The sequence below is a fragment of the Sminthopsis crassicaudata genome, chromosome 4 (assembly GCF_048593235.1).
Source record: "Sminthopsis crassicaudata isolate SCR6 chromosome 4, ASM4859323v1, whole genome shotgun sequence".
Classification (NCBI taxonomy): domain Eukaryota; kingdom Metazoa; phylum Chordata; class Mammalia; order Dasyuromorphia; family Dasyuridae; genus Sminthopsis; species Sminthopsis crassicaudata.
The window spans coordinates 336,583,668-336,601,878 of NC_133620.1; the positions used below are offsets into that span (position 1 = coordinate 336,583,668).

At 39.7% G+C, this 18,211-nt stretch overlaps 2 protein-coding genes across 5 annotated transcripts in view; one reads left to right on the forward strand and one right to left on the reverse strand.

The window, feature by feature from the left end:
- Positions 1-5,131: 5,131 nt before the first annotated feature.
- H3-3B (H3.3 histone B) lies at positions 5,132-7,870 on the reverse strand. The gene is made up of 4 exons (XM_074265155.1): positions 7,633-7,870; positions 6,991-7,128; positions 6,593-6,746; positions 5,132-6,494 (listed from the first exon to the last, which is right to left on the reverse strand). The coding sequence occupies exons 2-4, from the start codon at positions 7,116-7,118 to the stop codon at positions 6,366-6,368; spliced, it is 411 nt and encodes a 136-aa protein (XP_074121256.1). The 5' UTR covers positions 7,119-7,128; positions 7,633-7,870; the 3' UTR covers positions 5,132-6,365.
- Positions 7,871-16,169: 8,299 nt separating this feature from the next.
- The window catches only part of UNK (unk zinc finger), a 38,932-nt gene continuing 36,890 nt past the window's right edge, over positions 16,170-18,211 (forward strand). For 3 of the 4 annotated variants that reach the window (XM_074265158.1, XM_074265159.1, XM_074265160.1), the window contains exon 1: positions 16,170-18,208. In XM_074265158.1, the coding sequence (XP_074121259.1) occupies positions 18,105-18,208 (104 nt within the window). In that variant the 5' untranslated portion in view covers positions 16,170-18,104. The remainder of the gene's footprint in view (positions 18,209-18,211) is intronic. The other variant, XM_074265161.1, reaches the window with a different exon arrangement.

The window sequence follows — 18,211 nt, forward strand, 5'->3', positions numbered from 1 at the left end:
ATATGCAAAAATGTTTATGGCAGCCCTTTTTGTAGTGACAAGAAACTGGAAACTGAGTGGATGCCCATCAGCTGAAGAACGGCTGAATAAGTTATGGTATATGAATGTTAGGGAATATTATTGTTCTGTAAGAAATGACCAGCATGGACAGAATCAGCTACACCCAGAAAAGGAACACTGGGAAATGAGTGTAAACTGTTAGCATTTTTTGTTTTTCTCTCCAGGTTATTTTTACCTTCCGAATCCAATTCTTCCTTTGCAACAACAACAAAAAATTCAGTTCTGCACATATATATTGTACCTAGGATATACTATAACATATTTAATATGTATGGAAATGCCTGCCATCTAGGGGAGGGGGTGGAGGGAAGGAGGGGAAAATTCGGAACAGAAGGGAATACAGGGCTAATGTTGTAAAAAATTACCTATGCATATATACTGTCAAAAAATGTTATAATTATAAAATTAATAAAAAAAAAAAGAAAGAAAAAAGAAATGAGCTGCAGGATGATTTTAGAGAGGCCTGGAGAGACTTACATGGACTGATGCTGAGTGAAATGAGCAGAACCAGGAGATTATACAGGGCAACAAGAAAATCATACAATGATTAGTTCTTATGGACAAGGCTCTTTTCAACAGTGAGATAATTGAAGCCAGTTCCAATGATTTTGTGATGAAGAGAGTCATCTACACCCAGAAAGAGGACGGAATGTGGATCATAACATACTATGTTCACCCTTTTTTGTTTGCTTGCTTTTTGATCTTTCTTGTGCAGCATGATAAATGCAAAAATATGTAAAGAATACTCATGTTTAACAGATTACTTGCTGTCTAGGGGAGGGAGAAAAATTTGGAACACAAGGTTTTGCAAGGGTGAATGTTGAAAACTATCTTTGCATGTATTTTAAACATAAAAAGCTATTAGAAAAAAAAAAAAAAGCCTGCAGTGGTGGGAGTAAGAGCTAGAGGGAAGGGCCAAACCAATAGTGTGACATTAAGACTAGGGATACGGATAAAATTTTATTTTTTTAGATTTAATAAAGATAAGGTGTTTTCTATTTAAGTAGCTGAGAGTAGGGTGTCTAAATGCTTAGGAATGATGAGGAATGGACCTATTCATACAATGTAACCATTAAGCCATGTCCATCCCAACAGAACAGCAAGGCAGTTAGGTGGTGTATTGGATATGGGATTGGGCCTGGAGTCAGGAAGACCACAGTTTCAAACCCTATCTTACACATTTTCTAGGTGTATGGTCCTAGGCAAGTCAGCTAATCATTGCTTCAGTTTCTCTATCCATATAAAGAGAATAATGATGATAGTCCCTACCTCATAGAGTTGGGAAGATTAAATGAGCCAATAGTTGTAAAGTACTTTGGAAACCTTAAAATGCTTTGTCCAGTAGTTTCTAATCTTATCTTTGAGACCCCCATTTGGGGTTTTCTTGGCAAAGATACCCTAGCAGTTTGCCATTTCTTTCTCCAGCTTATTTTTTGGACGAACTGAAACAAATGAAGTGACTTGTCCAGAATCAGTTACTAAGCGTCTGAAACCAGATTTGAACTCCAATAGTCCAGTGCTCTGTCCGCTTTACCACCTAATTGTCTGGGGCCCACATCTCTAATCCCCCAAAAAAGTGCTTTACAAATGCTATTAAGGTTGCAACCTTTAATCTGTGGCTTCTTTCCCTTGGCAATCACCAGTGATTTCTTGTTGATAGGCTCTGGATGAAAGGATGTTCTACCCTCTGTTAACCTGCCTGAACATGCTAGAGAAGGTGCCCACCTTTCAACTCCAGCATGGCTATCACCGAGCAGTGATTGTAAAGGAAGGAGGTAGAGGGGTCAGTGCATCTTACTGGAATGGAACTAGAGAGTTGAATACATCAGTACAGCATGAGGGAAAGGGAACATTTCTAGACGTGGGGCCTCCCTAGGATGAAAGGCCCTGCTTGATGCCGAGACCCAAATGCAACACAAGGATGAGCAGAAGCAGGTGGTGTTTTGGTTCTTTAGAAACCCTAGTTTTGGGTTTCCCTCCTCTCTTCCAGGCTTCTGTTTTTCCTAGGCCAAACCAATATGGGGGTAGGTATAAGTGGTTTATAAGTGGTTTCTGAATGACAGTATCCAAGGGCTTTTTTCCTAATGCTTTTCATTGACATATAGAAGGGGATTCTCACCCAAGTTCTCTCACTTTGTCCCAGATAAGGAAATTCTCTTATCTCATTCCCCTTTTCCTTCTCTTCACTTCCCATTCTTTTTCAGCCTTCATGCTTTCCCATTTAACTTCTGCACCCATCCTTTTTGCAAGTGTCTAAGTTCCTCTTGACATGGCTGATTAAACTTGACTGAAATTAGGGAAAATTTGACATTTACCTGAGAAAGTATCACCATGGGTTATGTCACTGGGAATGGTTCCTGAGAACAGGTACCTCTCTGAAGCAGCTTAAGAGTATTTACTATGGAACTCCATACACCAGCCATGAATTAGAATCACCTTTCTAGCAGAGGCTATCATTGTCCCCACTGGCTCTGCAGTATACCAAATGATACCGCTAGAGGCAGCACTTATGTAAGCATGAAGCAGCCATTTAAATATAAACTTCACCTGCAATGCTGAAGAGCTTCTGCATCCCGACTTGTCTGATAATACCTCTCTGAAGGAAATCATTCCAAAGGATAGCAAAGCCCTGGCTCAGATATGAATTATTCTAAATTCTAATTTCAGGGAGTTTTCCTTTATGTTGATTTGAATTCTAAGAGGAATTGGCAAATTAGCCAATGTTGGCCACCTAGGACTTGTCCTATCCATTCATTCCCTTATTTCAAGTGGTTCCTGTGGGGAACAACAGGGCCAGGTCTAGTCTGCTTTTGTTCTCTGCAGGAGCTCCAACTGATTGCTAGAGACTCATTCTACATACACAAGGAAAATCGTGATTCCAGTACCTCAAAGAAAGGTCACCAGCTTTCACTGTAGTACACGTGGGTCTCTAGTTATAAGCTTCAGGGGAGCAGTAGAACCACAGTACTGACCCATGTGATAGGACCAGAAGTGTGTGGGTGGATGTCCATAGAACAGTGAGACCAATGGGTTCTGTAAGGTCCATTGGTAATGAGAAATGGGGGATGGAGGAATCCTCTCTGGGCTGTTAATGAAGTCTCTCTCAAAAATCTATTTGGCAAAACAGCATCTGGATGTTGTGACAACAGGGTTTTTAATGGGAAAAATTTGGTGATATGTTAAAGAATATTATCAACTATTAAATGCTGCACCAACAGAGCCTGCTGGCAGCTCCAACAACAGAGTTTTTCAATGCTAAGTCCAAATTCTCATCTCCTTTAAACAGTATTTTTGGATTTCATTGGGTCCAACTGCTTCATAAGCAAATTATTATGGGAAATGTAGGCCTAGTAGATTTTTATTTCAGCTGACTGTAGGTTTGGGAATTTTTCCTTTGGAGGTACTTTTTCTGATCACTTATCTAAGGTGACTTGAGAGTAAGGGACATCAGACCCATTCTAAAGAAAATTATACATTAAATGACATGTTGATTATTTAGAATCAATCCCTTTTAGAAAACCAGCGACAAAACAACTCTAAATTAGAAAGCCGTGTTCCATAGAGAATTGGAAGGGGGATGATGAATTGAGAACATGCTATGATAAAAGAAGCAAAATATAGCATTTTCTAAATGAAACCTTTTATCTTGCCATAGTTTAGTAGAAAATATCTTGTTTAACTAGGTTCCATATGATACTTCCAATGGCTTTGGTTGTAGCTGAAAAGTGTCATAAAATGTCAATTAAGATAAAATGTTGTGCTCTTTCTACAGCCTAATTTTCTATAGTTTCAGCTTGAGATGCATTGATAAAATTTCCTTTAAAACATTTTCAATTCCTTTGCTTGTATCTCACCAAGAGAATAGCTTAAAATTTCTTTGTTCCTATTTATTTCTTGATTCAATAGATCTCATTATCTTCCAGGCAGCTAGATGGCATAGTGGACAAAATGCTGGGACCTAAGACCTGAGTTCAAAACCAGACTCGGATATTTCCAAGCTGTGTGATATTGTTCCTTTTACTATAAAATGAGGGTCATAACATCCACCTCATAGGGTTGTTGTAAGAACTTCAATTTGATTTCATGGCTAAAAAAACCCTCTGACAACTCAGCGCAGATGGAAAAAAAGATGAAATTGCCCTTACCTTGGGAGTAGAAGAGAATCTTACCAAAGTTGTTTTTAAATGAGAAAATCTTTCCCAAGCCACTGACTTCATAGTTAAGTGAGGTCTAACAGCTGTTTCTTCAGCTGAAACTGGCATTCAGCAGCTACTCCATGTTGCCAATCTCACTTCAAAAAGTCATCCTATTGTCCCTGGTCTAAAATTTTGTTCTTAGACTCCAGACTTTTGTGAAGAGATCTCAAAATTCTTCAAACTTAACATATATCTAGTAATAAACCATAAATCTTATTTGCATGTTTTTTTTATCCTCCTCCCCCAAATCCTAGAATATGGTACATTTGCCATCTCCATGTATCAATGTCCAAATTGACCAAGAAATCAAATATTAGTTTAATAGGATTATGTTAATTTCTGAATAGGCTCAAAAATCTTTAATCCTTCTATTGGTAGCTAGCCTTTAGTATCATATAGGACAAAACAAGCACATGCAGAAAATTAATATCCAGCTATGGCACTTGAACAAAAAGATCATTGATAAGATCCTGCTACATATCCTGTATGCCAACTTCTGAAAATACAAATTAAATCTCCAATTTTGTCAACCTACAAAAAAGTATCTCAATTTACCTTCATGGACCTTTTTAATACAGCCCATTTAATTTGATCTCATAACCTAAGACTACTAAAAATCAAATGCAAGATTAGCAAAATGAAATTTGATAAAGGAATTCTGCAAAGTTAGGTTCTTTACCAATGCAGATGGCCAACTGCTCTGTAATTTTTTCTTGAAAACGGACTGGGACACCCAATCAAATGACTTGCCCAGGGGTCTCTCCTCCCTGTCAGAGGTTATTACTTAACCCAGGAGGGAGGTGTGCTGTCTATCAATCTTACTGGGCTGGAAATAGAGTTTTTATAGAACATCAAATTTAGGTTTTTGACACGAGTTGGGATAAACAAGTTTATTTGTAAATTATTTTAGTCAACATACATAATCGACCTAAAAACTTCAATAGAAGGATAAAGTTTAAAACCACTTTGAAGTTCCTCTAAGTGATTTTTTCTGGATGGTCATATCAGATGGACCCTAACCCCACAACCATTGCAATATTTCCACGAAAGTTTGAAAATGTACTGCCCTCCCCATCCCCAGGCAAGTTACTCTAAGGGTTTATAATACATACTTCACCTGGCAGATCAATTTCTATTTCCTCTATCCCTTGCACCCAATCTACAGTAACTTAACTGATTTAGCCTTCCCTTTGGTTAAAAGGAAAAAAACCCAAATCTATTAAGACCAACCATATATCACTATTAAAAACTGCACTAGATAAATTTGCAAGTATCAGGGAGAGGATGCTGGTGGAAAAGTTTGTAGTTTAAAAAGAGCCCTTATAAATAAAATCCTAGGTTATTGTTTGCACTATCAGCTAGAAGGTTGCTTAACATGTGGTAGAATGAGGACTTATGCAAGGTACAATGCCAAGTAGAATTTTACTACTCTGATGTAGGAGAACAAGTGAAGTTAAGCTAGGAGAAAGCCAACTGGACTTTTAATTACATCTCAATGACAAGACTCCCCACAGGTGAATGTAAAACATTTAATTTAAAAACGTTGACACTACAATATATAAAATAGCTATTATAAATGCACATAGTGTATTCTATAGCTGCCAGGTTTATGGTTTTTTTTTTCTTTTTTTTTATAGGAAACTGTAAGTTACACTGTGGTTAAGACTTGTATATTATCACCCTCTGTAAAGCCCACATTCTATCACAGTGATGTATGGTCAGACTTAACAGCCCCAATTGTTAAACACTTGGATCAAGTCATAACCAGTTTTATTGCAAAAGGACCCTGTACACATTTATATCAATTCTAGTACCTTACGATTTTAGCTACCCAACAAGTCATTAACATACAGAAACATGCATCATGAGAAGCAAGAAATATCACCCATCCCTTCTGCATATTAGCAACTTGTCACTCCTGAGCAACAATGCTCACTCACATCACTGAGGTCTGTGAACAGTCACTTTTCGCATTCATCCTGAGTGAAAGATGGAATGACGTAAGTACAAATGCAACATATTATAAACAATTTCTTACAAAAAAGGTCACAAATTAAAACCAAAGTATTTTACAGAATTTACTACAAAACACCATAAAACTGCCTTCACTTAAGCTCTTTCTCCCCGTATCCTGCGAGCCAACTGGATGTCTTTGGGCATGATAGTAACTCTCTTGGCATGGATGGCACACAGGTTAGTATCTTCAAAGAGACCCACCAAATATGCTTCACTAGCCTCCTGTTAAAAACAAAAACCACACTATTAGACTCCTTTCAAATCACGTGTCAAGCATTCCCACCAAGCCCCCTTACATCAAAAGGCTGGTTGGTTCTTACCTGAAGGGCACCAATAGCTGCACTCTGGAACCTCAAGTCTGTTTTGAAGTCCTGAGCAATCTCCCTCACCAACCGCTGGAAAGGAAGTTTCCTGATCAAAAGCTCTGTTGACTTCTGGTAACGGCGAATCTCACGAAGGGCCACAGTACCAGGCCTGGAAAGGGAAAAAAAAGCGAAAAACCTTAGTTCAAATTCAATTCGGACAACGGACAACTAACAACTATCAAAAGCTATGATGACGCAATCGGAAGAAAAAAACATCACCAGTTATTCTGCCCGTCTCCCCCCCTCTCCTCCCCCCCCCCCCCCCCCCCGTCGCCGCCGCTGCTCCCCTCCCCCCAGAGCTAGAATAGAGACTATAATTTCCAAGGAAACAAAACCCACAAAAACCCACGTACCGGTAACGGTGAGGCTTCTTGACCCCGCCAGTAGAGGGGGCGCTTTTCCTGGCAGCCTTTGTAGCCAGCTGTTTGCGTGGAGCTTTCCCACCAGTGGACTTACGAGCAGTCTGCTTTGTACGGGCCATCTTGTCTTACCTAAAGAGAAAACAAAGTCCCGATTTTAAGACCGCGAGATGAGACGACCTCGCTTTCTGTCCCTCCCCGGGAACCGGCCAGCCCCGAGCCCCGCGGCAGCCTCCTGGCGCCCGCTTCGAAGATCTCCCGACATCACAGCCGGATGGCAGCAGATGGCCGGGCGGGCGCCGTCGCCGCCTCCCCCCCCCCCTTTCCATGACTCAGGCTGCCAGCAGAGGCGGCCTCCCCTGGAGGGCGGGGAGGAGTCACTTCCCCTCCTCGACAGGCGGAGGCCCGGCAGCCCGCGACAACTCGATGCCGGGGCCTCTGAAATGTAGGCCGGGAGAGAAAGCTAAAGCACGACGCCGAAAGAGAAGCCGGGAGGTTTAAGCTGCTTACTCCGAGCTGCCCCAAGACAACCGCCGAACCAATATGCCCGGCGCCAGCCACTGACAGTAACTGCGGCAGCCGGGGGTGTAAAAGGCCTCGATCAATGCTTAAATCCAGCAAGAAGCGTTCACCCACCGAACGAACAGTCGATGTTTTCTCCGCTGGATTCACAGCTGATACCGCCGCTTCTGTCCGCTCCGCGATGCCGTTGACACCGCCTCGCTCTGAGTAGCAAAAGTCCGGGAATACTCCCGCTCTGATCAACGACCAAACCGCTCTGCGCTCGACACCTCCCCTCGACACCTCGTTTTTTATACCCACGCCTCACGCTGCGTCTCTGCGTCATAGACATCTTATTTGCATACACCAACGACTGCTTCTATTGGCCAGGGCGTTCGCCGACGCGCTGACATCCCCCGACACAAAGGCCGTGCTCCAGCCCTGCTTCCTGATTGGTGAAAATACAGGCCATTGATTGGCTGTTAAAGTAGCACGGTGATTGGGCATTTGGAAAGAAGAAAGGACGAATCAGAATTTTCCTCGAGTTAGCCACTCTGATTGGACAAAATAGAGCTATGTTTGGATCCTTCCCTTTGTTGCAAAGCTCTACAATAGAAAGTCAATGCAAATGAATTGTATTTGTGTCAGGCTCAGGCAAGTTGGAGAGTCTTCTGTCAGAGCCTAAGCGTATTTACCTTGAGGTAATGTACTGCAGTATTCGCAGTGCATCTGTAGCAGACTTTCTAAATTAGTAAAACCAATTGCTACTTTAAAATATCAATACACAAATAAGACCCAATGTAAAATTAAGTTTGTAAGTGTGACTTCACAATGTTTTATACATTTAAAAATTGATTTCATAAAGGGTGGTAAATTATAGCTGAAGAACTGCACAAATCATGTTACAGGATATTCATTTACAACAAAACAATGTGGGGAGAGGGGTACAAAAAAGAAACAGTAGCAGCCCATAACACTTTTGTAAATGTGTTACTTTACATAATTTATTTTTAGAACAACATCTGTGAAAGTAGGGATGATTTTAGTAAAAAGATTAGACAAGAATTTGTGAGCTAACACATTTCCTGTTATGTAATAATTGAACACAATATCATGATACAGTACATGAATATACATGGGAAGTTAATGAGGGAGCCAAACTAAATAAGTGCCCTAATGTTTGTTTAGTGCTCCACCCTGTCAACATGACTCACCCTGCTCCCAGGGTCTCTCACCTCCGGGAACCTGAGCCTCAGCCACCCGGCCCTCCCAGGATCCAGCTCAGAGCATGAATCTGAGCGAGCAGGCCTCTCGGGGACCATCCATCCCCCTCCCCCATTCTCTTCTCACACTCCAAGTCCATTTATCATCTTTAGGCAGATGATTCCCAGGGCTTTGGAGTCAGTCTTCATCTCTCTGCTGATCTCTAGTCTTGCCTTTAGGACATCTCAAATCCAGCGTATCTGAAATGGAGCTGGCTATCTTTTGTCCCAAACCTGCCCAACTTCCCAATTACACCCAATTCTCCCAGTCTTGCAGCTTGCAGCCTCACAACCACCTCTTTATCTAATCTAGTCATTTCTGCACTCACAACATCTCTCATAAAGTCTCCTTTTCATTCAGGTAGCTACCTTCTGCAACCCCCATCCCCCATAACCTCGAGCCCAGACCACCATCGTTGTTGTTCAGTCGAGTCCAGCTCTTGGCAAAGATACTGGAGTAATTTGATAGTTTCTTCTCCAGCGTGTCCCTATTTTACAGATTAAGAATGGAAGCAAGTGGGGTTCCTGGCTTGCCCAGGCCAGTGTTTAAGGCTGCATTTGAACTCAGATCTTCCATCTGACCACTATAATCGCCTCTTTGCCTCAAATTTCTTCAAACTTCAACCCATAAGCCAAACAAATGTTTGTTGTATTGGGTCTGATCCTATTCAAACTCCAATGGCTCCCAATCATTTCAGGATCAAATGTAAATTCCTCTGTTATTTAAAGCTATTTAATATAATTTAAATTAAATTTTAAGTTATTTAAAGCTACTAAGTCAGAAGAGCAGTTTGGAACTATGCCCAAAGGGCTCTCAAACTGTGTGTACTCTGATCTAGCAGTGGCTCTACAGGGTCTGTAGACCTAAGAGAGCATAAAAAAGGAAAAGGACCCACATGTGCTAAAAAGGTTTGTAGCAGTTCTATTTGTGGTAGCAAAGAATTGGAAAATGAGTGGATACCCATCAATTGAGGAATGGTTGATTAAGTTGTGGTATGAAAATAATGAAATATTATTAGTTCTAAAAGCAATGATGAATAGGCTGCTTTCAGAAAAGCCTGGAAAGACTTCTATGAACTGAAGCTGAGTGAAGCTAAGTGAAGAGTCAAATGAAAACATTATACACAGCAACAAGAAGATTGTGTGATGATCAACTTAGCTCTACTCAGCAATTCAGTAATCTAAAGTAATTCCAGTATGGAAAATCCCATCTGCATCCAGAGAAAGAATTAGGGAGACCGAATGTGGATTGAAGCATAGTTTTCACTTTTTTTTCCTTCTGTTGTTTTCTTTCTTTCTTATGGTTTTTACCTTTTGTTTCTCTCCCAATACGACCCATGTGGAAATATGTAAAAAATAAATATACACGCATAACCTAGAAAAAAGAAAATTTTTAAAAAGGAAAAATAAATGTTTGTTGGATGACTAATGGATTCACACCTACACACAGGATTAAAACACTTAGCACCTCATGATTGGGAATGGCCATCAATGATAGCATCAATATCTTTTCTTTTCTTTCCTTGTATTGCACTTGAAAATTCCCTAGTAATAGAGAGAAAAATAACATTCCCTTTACAATTCACTCTTGGTGAGGGAACCCCAGTCAGATGATAGCATATCCTCAGACTATGGGTAGCAAACACCTTTTTTTCCTAATCCCAGTGATGTTAAACCTTTTTGTTGTTGTTTAGTCATGTCTAATTTAGTGACCCCATTTGGGTACTAAATTGGCAGAGATGCTGGAGTAATTTGCCATTTGATTCTCCAAATCATTTTCTGATTGAGGCACAGCCGGTGGACGGTGTGAGGCCGGTAGCAGCCCTTGGCGTGCCGGGACCGGGTCTTCTCGGAGTCGGGTTGTTTGGGAATGCAGCCAAAGTGGGTGGTAAACTCCATCTAAGGCTAAATGCCGGCAGGAGACCAATAGTCAACAAGTACCGTAAGGGAAAGTTAAAAAGAACTTTGAAGAGAGAGTTCAAGAGGGCATGAAACCATTGAGAGGTAAACGGGTGGGGTCCACCATCATTTTACAGATGAGGAAACTGAGGCAACAGAGTTAAATGATTTGCCCAGGGTCACTCAGATTGTAAAAGTCTGAGGCCAGATTTGAATTCAGAAAGTAAGTTTGATTCCAGGCTCAGTTCTCTATCCACTAGGCCTAGCTGCTAAATCTCTGGATACTCCCTAAAGACTAAGTGAAAACTATCCCTCTCTCCTGTACCTACTTCCCATTTTCTCATTCCTAATTCACTTCAGTCCTATTGTTATGTTTCAATCTAATTTATCCTGCCCTTTCCATATGTCCATGGAACCTCCATTCCACTCTTAACAATACTGAGACCTCTTCCTCTCCTATTCCTTTTATCTATTTGACATGTACTGAAACTTGGCTGCTCCCTTCCCTCTCAAAACAACAACAAAAAAACAAGACACTGGCCTTTTTCAGTACTAGAGGCAGACATCTTACTTTATGAACATGGAATTTTAGTCCATATTCATTTAGAGCTAGAAGGAATCTCAGAGGTCATCTAATCCAACATCCTCATTTTATAGACAAGGAAATTGATATTTAAAGAAGTTAAATGTCTTGCCTAAGGCCACACAATTCAAAAGGTATCAGAAACAGAATTGGAACCTATGATTTCCTAGCTTCCAACTCCTGCATTCATTCCACTATGTCACCCTGTCTCTTATCTTATTCATCTTATTTTTCTGTAGCACCTTTCTGGGCTATCAACTTGTACCTGCAGATTGGGGGGGGGGGGGTCTGTGCAGAATGACTACCCTAGAGGGAAGATGTTAGGATTACAAGGTGAGAACTCAGGTTGTCTGGACAGTGACAAGGTAAGAACTCAGGTTGTCTGGGCAGACAAGGTGAGTTCTCACTTGTCACTGTCCAGACAACCTGAGTTCTCACCTTGTAATTCCTAAAGTTATAGGACCACCCCCCTCCCTTACTCCTGTTGACTTAGCTAATTATCAGAGTTGGACATCTCCCTTTTCCAGCTCCCTCCCATAGTCCAAGTTAAACAAAACCATGTATTGACCATGTTCAAAAACATGTCTCATTCTATATAGTTTTTCTACCACTTTTCTGTCACGGGATGGGTGGTACTCTTCATTGGTACCAAGGAATCAACCAATTGGGTTGATCAAAGTTGTTAAAGTTTATAATGTTGTTAAGAGTATAAATTGTTCCTGTTCTGCTCACTTGAGTCAGCATGTTTGTATTTAGATTTCCCATTTTCTTCATTACTTCTTATAGCATAATAATATTCCCATTATATTCATATACTGCATGTTTAACTATTCTCTGAATAATAGGTACCCCATTAGTTTCCAGGTCTTTTTGTCACTACCAAAAAAAAAGCTTTTTTTTTTTTTTTTTTTTTTTTTTTTTATGTCTCAGACTTTCCCTGTCTCTGTTACCTCTGTTGCAGTTTACTTCTTAATGGAGTCCCAAGCATCAGTGATTGAAGTTTTTAGCTAATCTCTACAAGTTCTTTGGATTCAACCACATTCATGGTCACGCCCATCAGGTTGATTGAGTAACTTCTATTTACCTTGTAATCAGTATGCAGAAAAATTCCTTAATATCTTTTTCCTCCCCAATAACACTTCACACTCTCCCTTTGCTGTAGTCTCTTAGCAACCACTCTTTTGATGAGTGAGCTCTATATAGATGTCATCCTATCCAGATTTCTGAGAACAGGTTATTGTCTCTCTCAAGGAGTTCAGCCTTCCTCTCCAAAACTATCCTGGCAGCAATATAAAGGATATTTATATAGCTTCTATTCTCAAAATCCAGTTCACTAATTGCTTGACCTTTAAGACTCGACTTGAGTCAGTCACAGGAAGGGGGACATCCTTCGTCTCATTATCACCCATAAAGGTTCTACTTTCATTTGTAAGAATTCTGAAATGTCTCCATGCAACCATCACTTCCTTTTCTGTTCTCTTTCCCTATGCCTCACTGTTCCTAAAACTGTTTATCCCCCATACCTCATTGTTCCCCCAGGCCATTTGTCTCTGATATCACTTTTCTCCTTTCCCAATCTTACTCTGGAAGTAAACTTTATGTTACCTCTCCTGACAATCATACTTTGTCATACCCTAACCCTGGATCACCAACCAACCTCCTCTGCTTCTTCTCGAGGAGCACAGACACTTCTAGGGACATATATTCTGGCTAGAGCGTTTCCCATTGAGGATGGACTTCTAGTCACTCTTATTGGGGTGAGGGAAGGTCCCTGTTAGCCTCCTAATACAGGAAGCTACAAGGGCCACCCACTGAGACAACTTCAAAAGGAGACAACTTCTGCCCTCGTTCTTTTTTCTGAATGTGTGGTTTAAGACTTCAACAGCTTTTCTTTGGGCTTTTCATGATGGGGGTGGAGAGAATTTCTTCACTTCCTCTTCCTGGTGTTATGGCACATAAAGCATGTCTTTTAGGCAATTGAAGACCAGCTTTCGAGGTCTCAACTGTGTCTTCTGCTGTTTATCTTTCCTCCCGCCAATCACAGGTGACTACGATTTGAAAGATGGATTTTTCTAGACTGATGGCTACTTCAAAAGTCTGGGAAGGGATGAGGTAGAGGAAATGCTAAAATGTAATTACAGCTCTTCAAAGGAGGATGACTCTTAGCAGGATGATGAGCCCAATTATGCCCTAGCTAGAGCCAGAAACAAATGAGAAAAAGCTTAACTCTTCTCCTTCAGACTCCTGACAAGGGTCAGTCCATATACCTTAATATAAGAGAATACTCCAGTCTTCTGGATCAGGAGATCTGTTATACTTTTTATACTTTTATGCTATTTTCCCCAATAGAATGCAAGGTCTTTTATGAAAGGAAGTATTTTCTTTTTAATCTTTGTATCTCTAATGCCTACCATAATGCTTAGCACATTATACAGTATGTTCTAAAATTCTTACTGATTTGACAAAGAAAAAAAGTTTATTATTGGTTCTTTGCCTAAATTAATATCTTGGGTGAATTATGATATTTAATCTTCCTTAAGAATAAGGCTTGAACCCAAAAAGTTATCAAACTGTGCATACCCTTTGATCCAGCATTGCTGCTATTGGGCTTATATCCCAAAGAAATACTGAGAAGGGGAAAGGGACCTGTATGTGCCAAAATGTTTGTGGCAGCTCTTTTCATAGTGTCTAGAAACTGGAAGATGAATAGATGTCCATCAATTGGAGAATGGTTGGGTAAATTGTGGTATATGAAGATTATGGAATATTATTGCTCTATAAGAAATGACCAGCAGGAGGAATACAGAGAGGCTTGGAGAGACTTACATGAACTGATGCTGAGTGAAATGAGCAGAACCAGAAGATCACTGTACACTTCAACAACAATACTGTATGAGGATGTATTCTGATGGAAGTGGAAATCTTCAACATAAAGAAGATCCAACTCACTTCCAGTTGATCAATGATGGACAGAGGTAGCTACACCCAGAGAAGAAACACTGGGAAGTGAATGTAAATTGTTAGCACTACTGTCTATCTACCCAGGCTACTTATACCTTCGGAATCTAATACTTAATGTGCAACAAGAAAATGGTATTTACACACATATATTATATCTAGGTTATATTGTAACATATGTAAAATGTATGGGATTGCCTGTCATCAAGGGGAGAGAGTAGAGGGAGGGAGGGGATAATTTGGAAAAATGAATACAAGGGATAATATTATAAAAAAAATTACTCATGCATATATACTGTGAAAAAAATTATAAATGAAAATTCTCAAACAAAAAAATAAAGTAGTGAAGTAGTTCTTGAAAAAAAAAAAAAAAAAAGAATAAGGCTTGAATACAAAATACCAAAATGTGAATAACAGTTATTCCCCTACTGTCAGCCAGGCAACCAGGAAAAGAAACTGAAACACAGAAACTCTGAATGTTCTAATTTATAGTTCCTGTTCAGAGCTTCTCATTGCTACTAAATGAAAATATTAAATGTAACTGGGATAGGAGCAGCTAAGAGCAGAGGTGCTGAAATCACTTACTGGGCAAGTTACTTAGCCCCAAATGCCTCTGAAAAAATAAAATGGGATGAATAAAATATTTATCATTAGTATCAAAGGAGAATTATAGTATATTCACAGAAATAATTCAGCCTTTGCCACACAAAAGGGCTTGTAAGTATGTATCATTGCCATTATCAATATCTCCCAAGCTCTCCTCTCCTTTTTGTAAAGTCCATTCTTCTCTGTTTACCTACATACACATTTATATCACAATAAATGTTTAATTACCAGACTTTCATACAACATATTTAGAATTATCCTGCAGAATAGATGGGGACGGAATTTGGGATTTCATTAGTGATGAGAAATGTAATATGAAGAACCTTCTTCAGCCAGCTTGGTCAAAACCTCTGCAACTTACATAATTTTAAAGAATTTGCCTGGAGCACTGAGAGAAGTTAAGTGGCTGGCCCAGGTCACAATGCATGTGCTAAATTCAGGACTTGGACTTGGGTATTCCTGCCTTCAATATTATATCTGCCTCCCACAAAGTGATTAAAAAAATAATGCTGCTATAAGCAAAGCTTCAGTTTCAAAACAAGTGACATATTGATATTTCTTCGTCATTTATAGTCAGGCCCATAGAGGACAAAAAGCTTTTTTGCTTAGTCTCAGTGGCCATGTAAAGATAGACTGGGGCCGGAGAAGAGGGGAGGAAGGGATAGAGGGTTATTTGTGATTCTTTAGACTAAATAGTTTAAAAAACAAAAACAAAAACAAAAAAAACACTGAGATGCAATTAGGGAAATACCTAGGCAATTCCTTTTTATGTAAATAAGGAACTAGAATTGGACTGGGCCTCTTGAGTTAAAGGTCTTTGTGTCCAAGGCTTTTTCTAGATGATTGAATCACACTATTATTCCCATACCCTTAGCGCTAAGAATTCTATAGTCACTTTTTTTTTTTCTTCCAGTTCTGCTAAACACAAGAAAGGAATTTGTGAATTATGGGGCCAATTTAGTTATCACAAAGTATTGTATATATAAATAACAATCTGAGGCAGATTATCACTCTTATCTAACAATCCTTCATTCAGTATTTTTAAAGAAAATATTCTTAAGAGATGAAAAATGAGGGAAAGTGACATAGGAAATTTGGAAGGTAATTGATGAGTAAATATACTTCCTACCTCTAGGCAGAAAAGTGAAAAACTAGAGGTGCACATTTTCAGACATGGTCAACATGTGAATTTGTTTTGCTTGACCACGATATTTTGTTATGTTTGGAGGATTGGGTAGGAGACTGATGGGGAGTTGGTGGATTGTAAGATGCAAAAAAGGTAAAAGGTTTGTAAAATTAACAAAATACATAGAAAATAGTATAAGGAAATTCAGAAAGAACACAAACAAGCCAGACAATTTTGATATTATAGTGTTAAGTTTAATATGTACTTTAAAAAACAAATATAAATATACTCTAAGAAAAACAAACTATGCAATGGGAGTTCACAATTTCATAATCTTTTTTCTCCTTTTTGAACACTGAGATATTCGTTTGTTTAATGTTTGCCAAGTTCAAAATAAAAAGAAAATTTTCATTCAAATGGAAAGAGTTTCAAAAATATCAGCACCAATAGATCTATCTAAATAGCTCTGGAACACTGCTTTGGAAATTTATGGTGTGCAGTTAAATTTCAAATTGGATGGAGCGATCTTATGCTGTTCCTTCTTGCCAACAAAATGACTAGGGACTTTGGGTCACTAATCAAATCAAATTTTGATTTGGAAGGGCCTTTTAAGTTCATCTAGTGCAATATCTCGTTTTTATAGGTAAGGCAATTAACAATTACCGTGAATTTTAAAATAATGGAGGTAACTCGTTAAGTTAAGCCTTGTTATTTTTGAATATTCCACTTCAAATGCTCTAAATAGTAAAAATTAATTAAGGACTTCATGCAAGATACTGAAGTAGTTTGGCTACTGATCTGTTTGGGGTTCCCTCAGTAAGGAGGAGAAACTCCTGTGGGTTTATGTTGAGTAATGAAGAAAATGCATGCATCACTTAAGGGACCAATGTTCTATTTCCTTAAAATTATTCAGGCTGTTTATTCCCTTAATGTCAATCACTATATATTCAATAAAAAAAAAGGCAAATCTAAGTCACACCTAATAAAAAGCATGGCAAAAATAAGTCTTTCAGTAAACGCATGTTTCAATAAACGCATGTTTATAAAATCTTCAAGATAGCAAGTTAGATGTCACTTATTAACTATCTGGAATACTTAAGATCATAAATGAATTTAATCTGGGCATAAACCTTAATGAAATTAACAAAGATCTGGACCACCCTAGTATCTAGGACTTGTTAGGCTTGTTAACCGTGTGGTTTAGATCAAAAACGTACAACTGGCCCCTGATTGGACACTTAGTGCCGGTTTCTTGCCACTCTTAAATGGGTATTTGTAATTGCACCAGATTAAGGAAAGAACCCTTTTCTCTTAGGAAGAACAATCATGACTTATTAAAAGTGATGGAGAAAAGGGCCTCCTGCTTCTCAGCAGCTATCACGAACTGGAGACTGGGTCTGAGGCAAATGCATTTTCAGATGTCATCACTCATCTGTCACAATGGAGAGAATCAGTGGAAATCAACAAAGCTGTTTTTTTTTTTTTTTTTTTTTTTTAAGAGCATCAATAAAACAGTAAGAAAAAAATAAACTAGAATGAAGCAATTATTCAGAGGAAACTAGGCAACCTCAATCAAGAAAAGAACTCTTCTTTCTAGTTCTTTGTGTGGTTGGAGTACTTTTCAAATTTTCAGGACAACCCAGAATAGGAAAAAAAAAAAATTAAACTTAATAACGTGCAATAATACCAATAATACCGAAATGATTCGTCCCCTGTTTACTCTCTATCACTTGTACAATGCTCGTGGAATTTGGGGACCTATTATATAATCTATTTCATGGATATCTTCAGCAATGATGCCGTTCTCGACCTCTCCTGCTTTGGGGGGCTCTGGTTACGAGGGAAAGATTCCTTCCCTCCACAGCTTCAAATGCACAGGCAAGAAATCGACACTGGTTAGGACTACAATCCCCAGAAGCGACCCTGGGCCCTTCAGCATCCGGGGCAGTCGCCGCACGGTATGCCTGGGAGTTGTGGTCCTTTCCTCCGTTGAAAGTCCTCATCCAAGCTAAGATTATGCAGGCGTAACCGACCACAACTCCCAGCAGTCCGTCCGGCTTCACGGGGGTGCTTCACGTTCTCATGGCGCGACGCAGGCGCACTGAGTTCTCGGCGCGGACCGCGCAGACTGAATAATAAAAGGGGAGCGGCGAAGAGGGAGGAAGACAGGACCATGTCGAAGGGCCCCGGGCCTGGCGGCTCCGCGGCTTCCTCGGCGCCCCCGGCCGCCACCGCCCAGGTGCTGCAGGCGCAGCCCGAGAAACCGCAGCACTACACGTA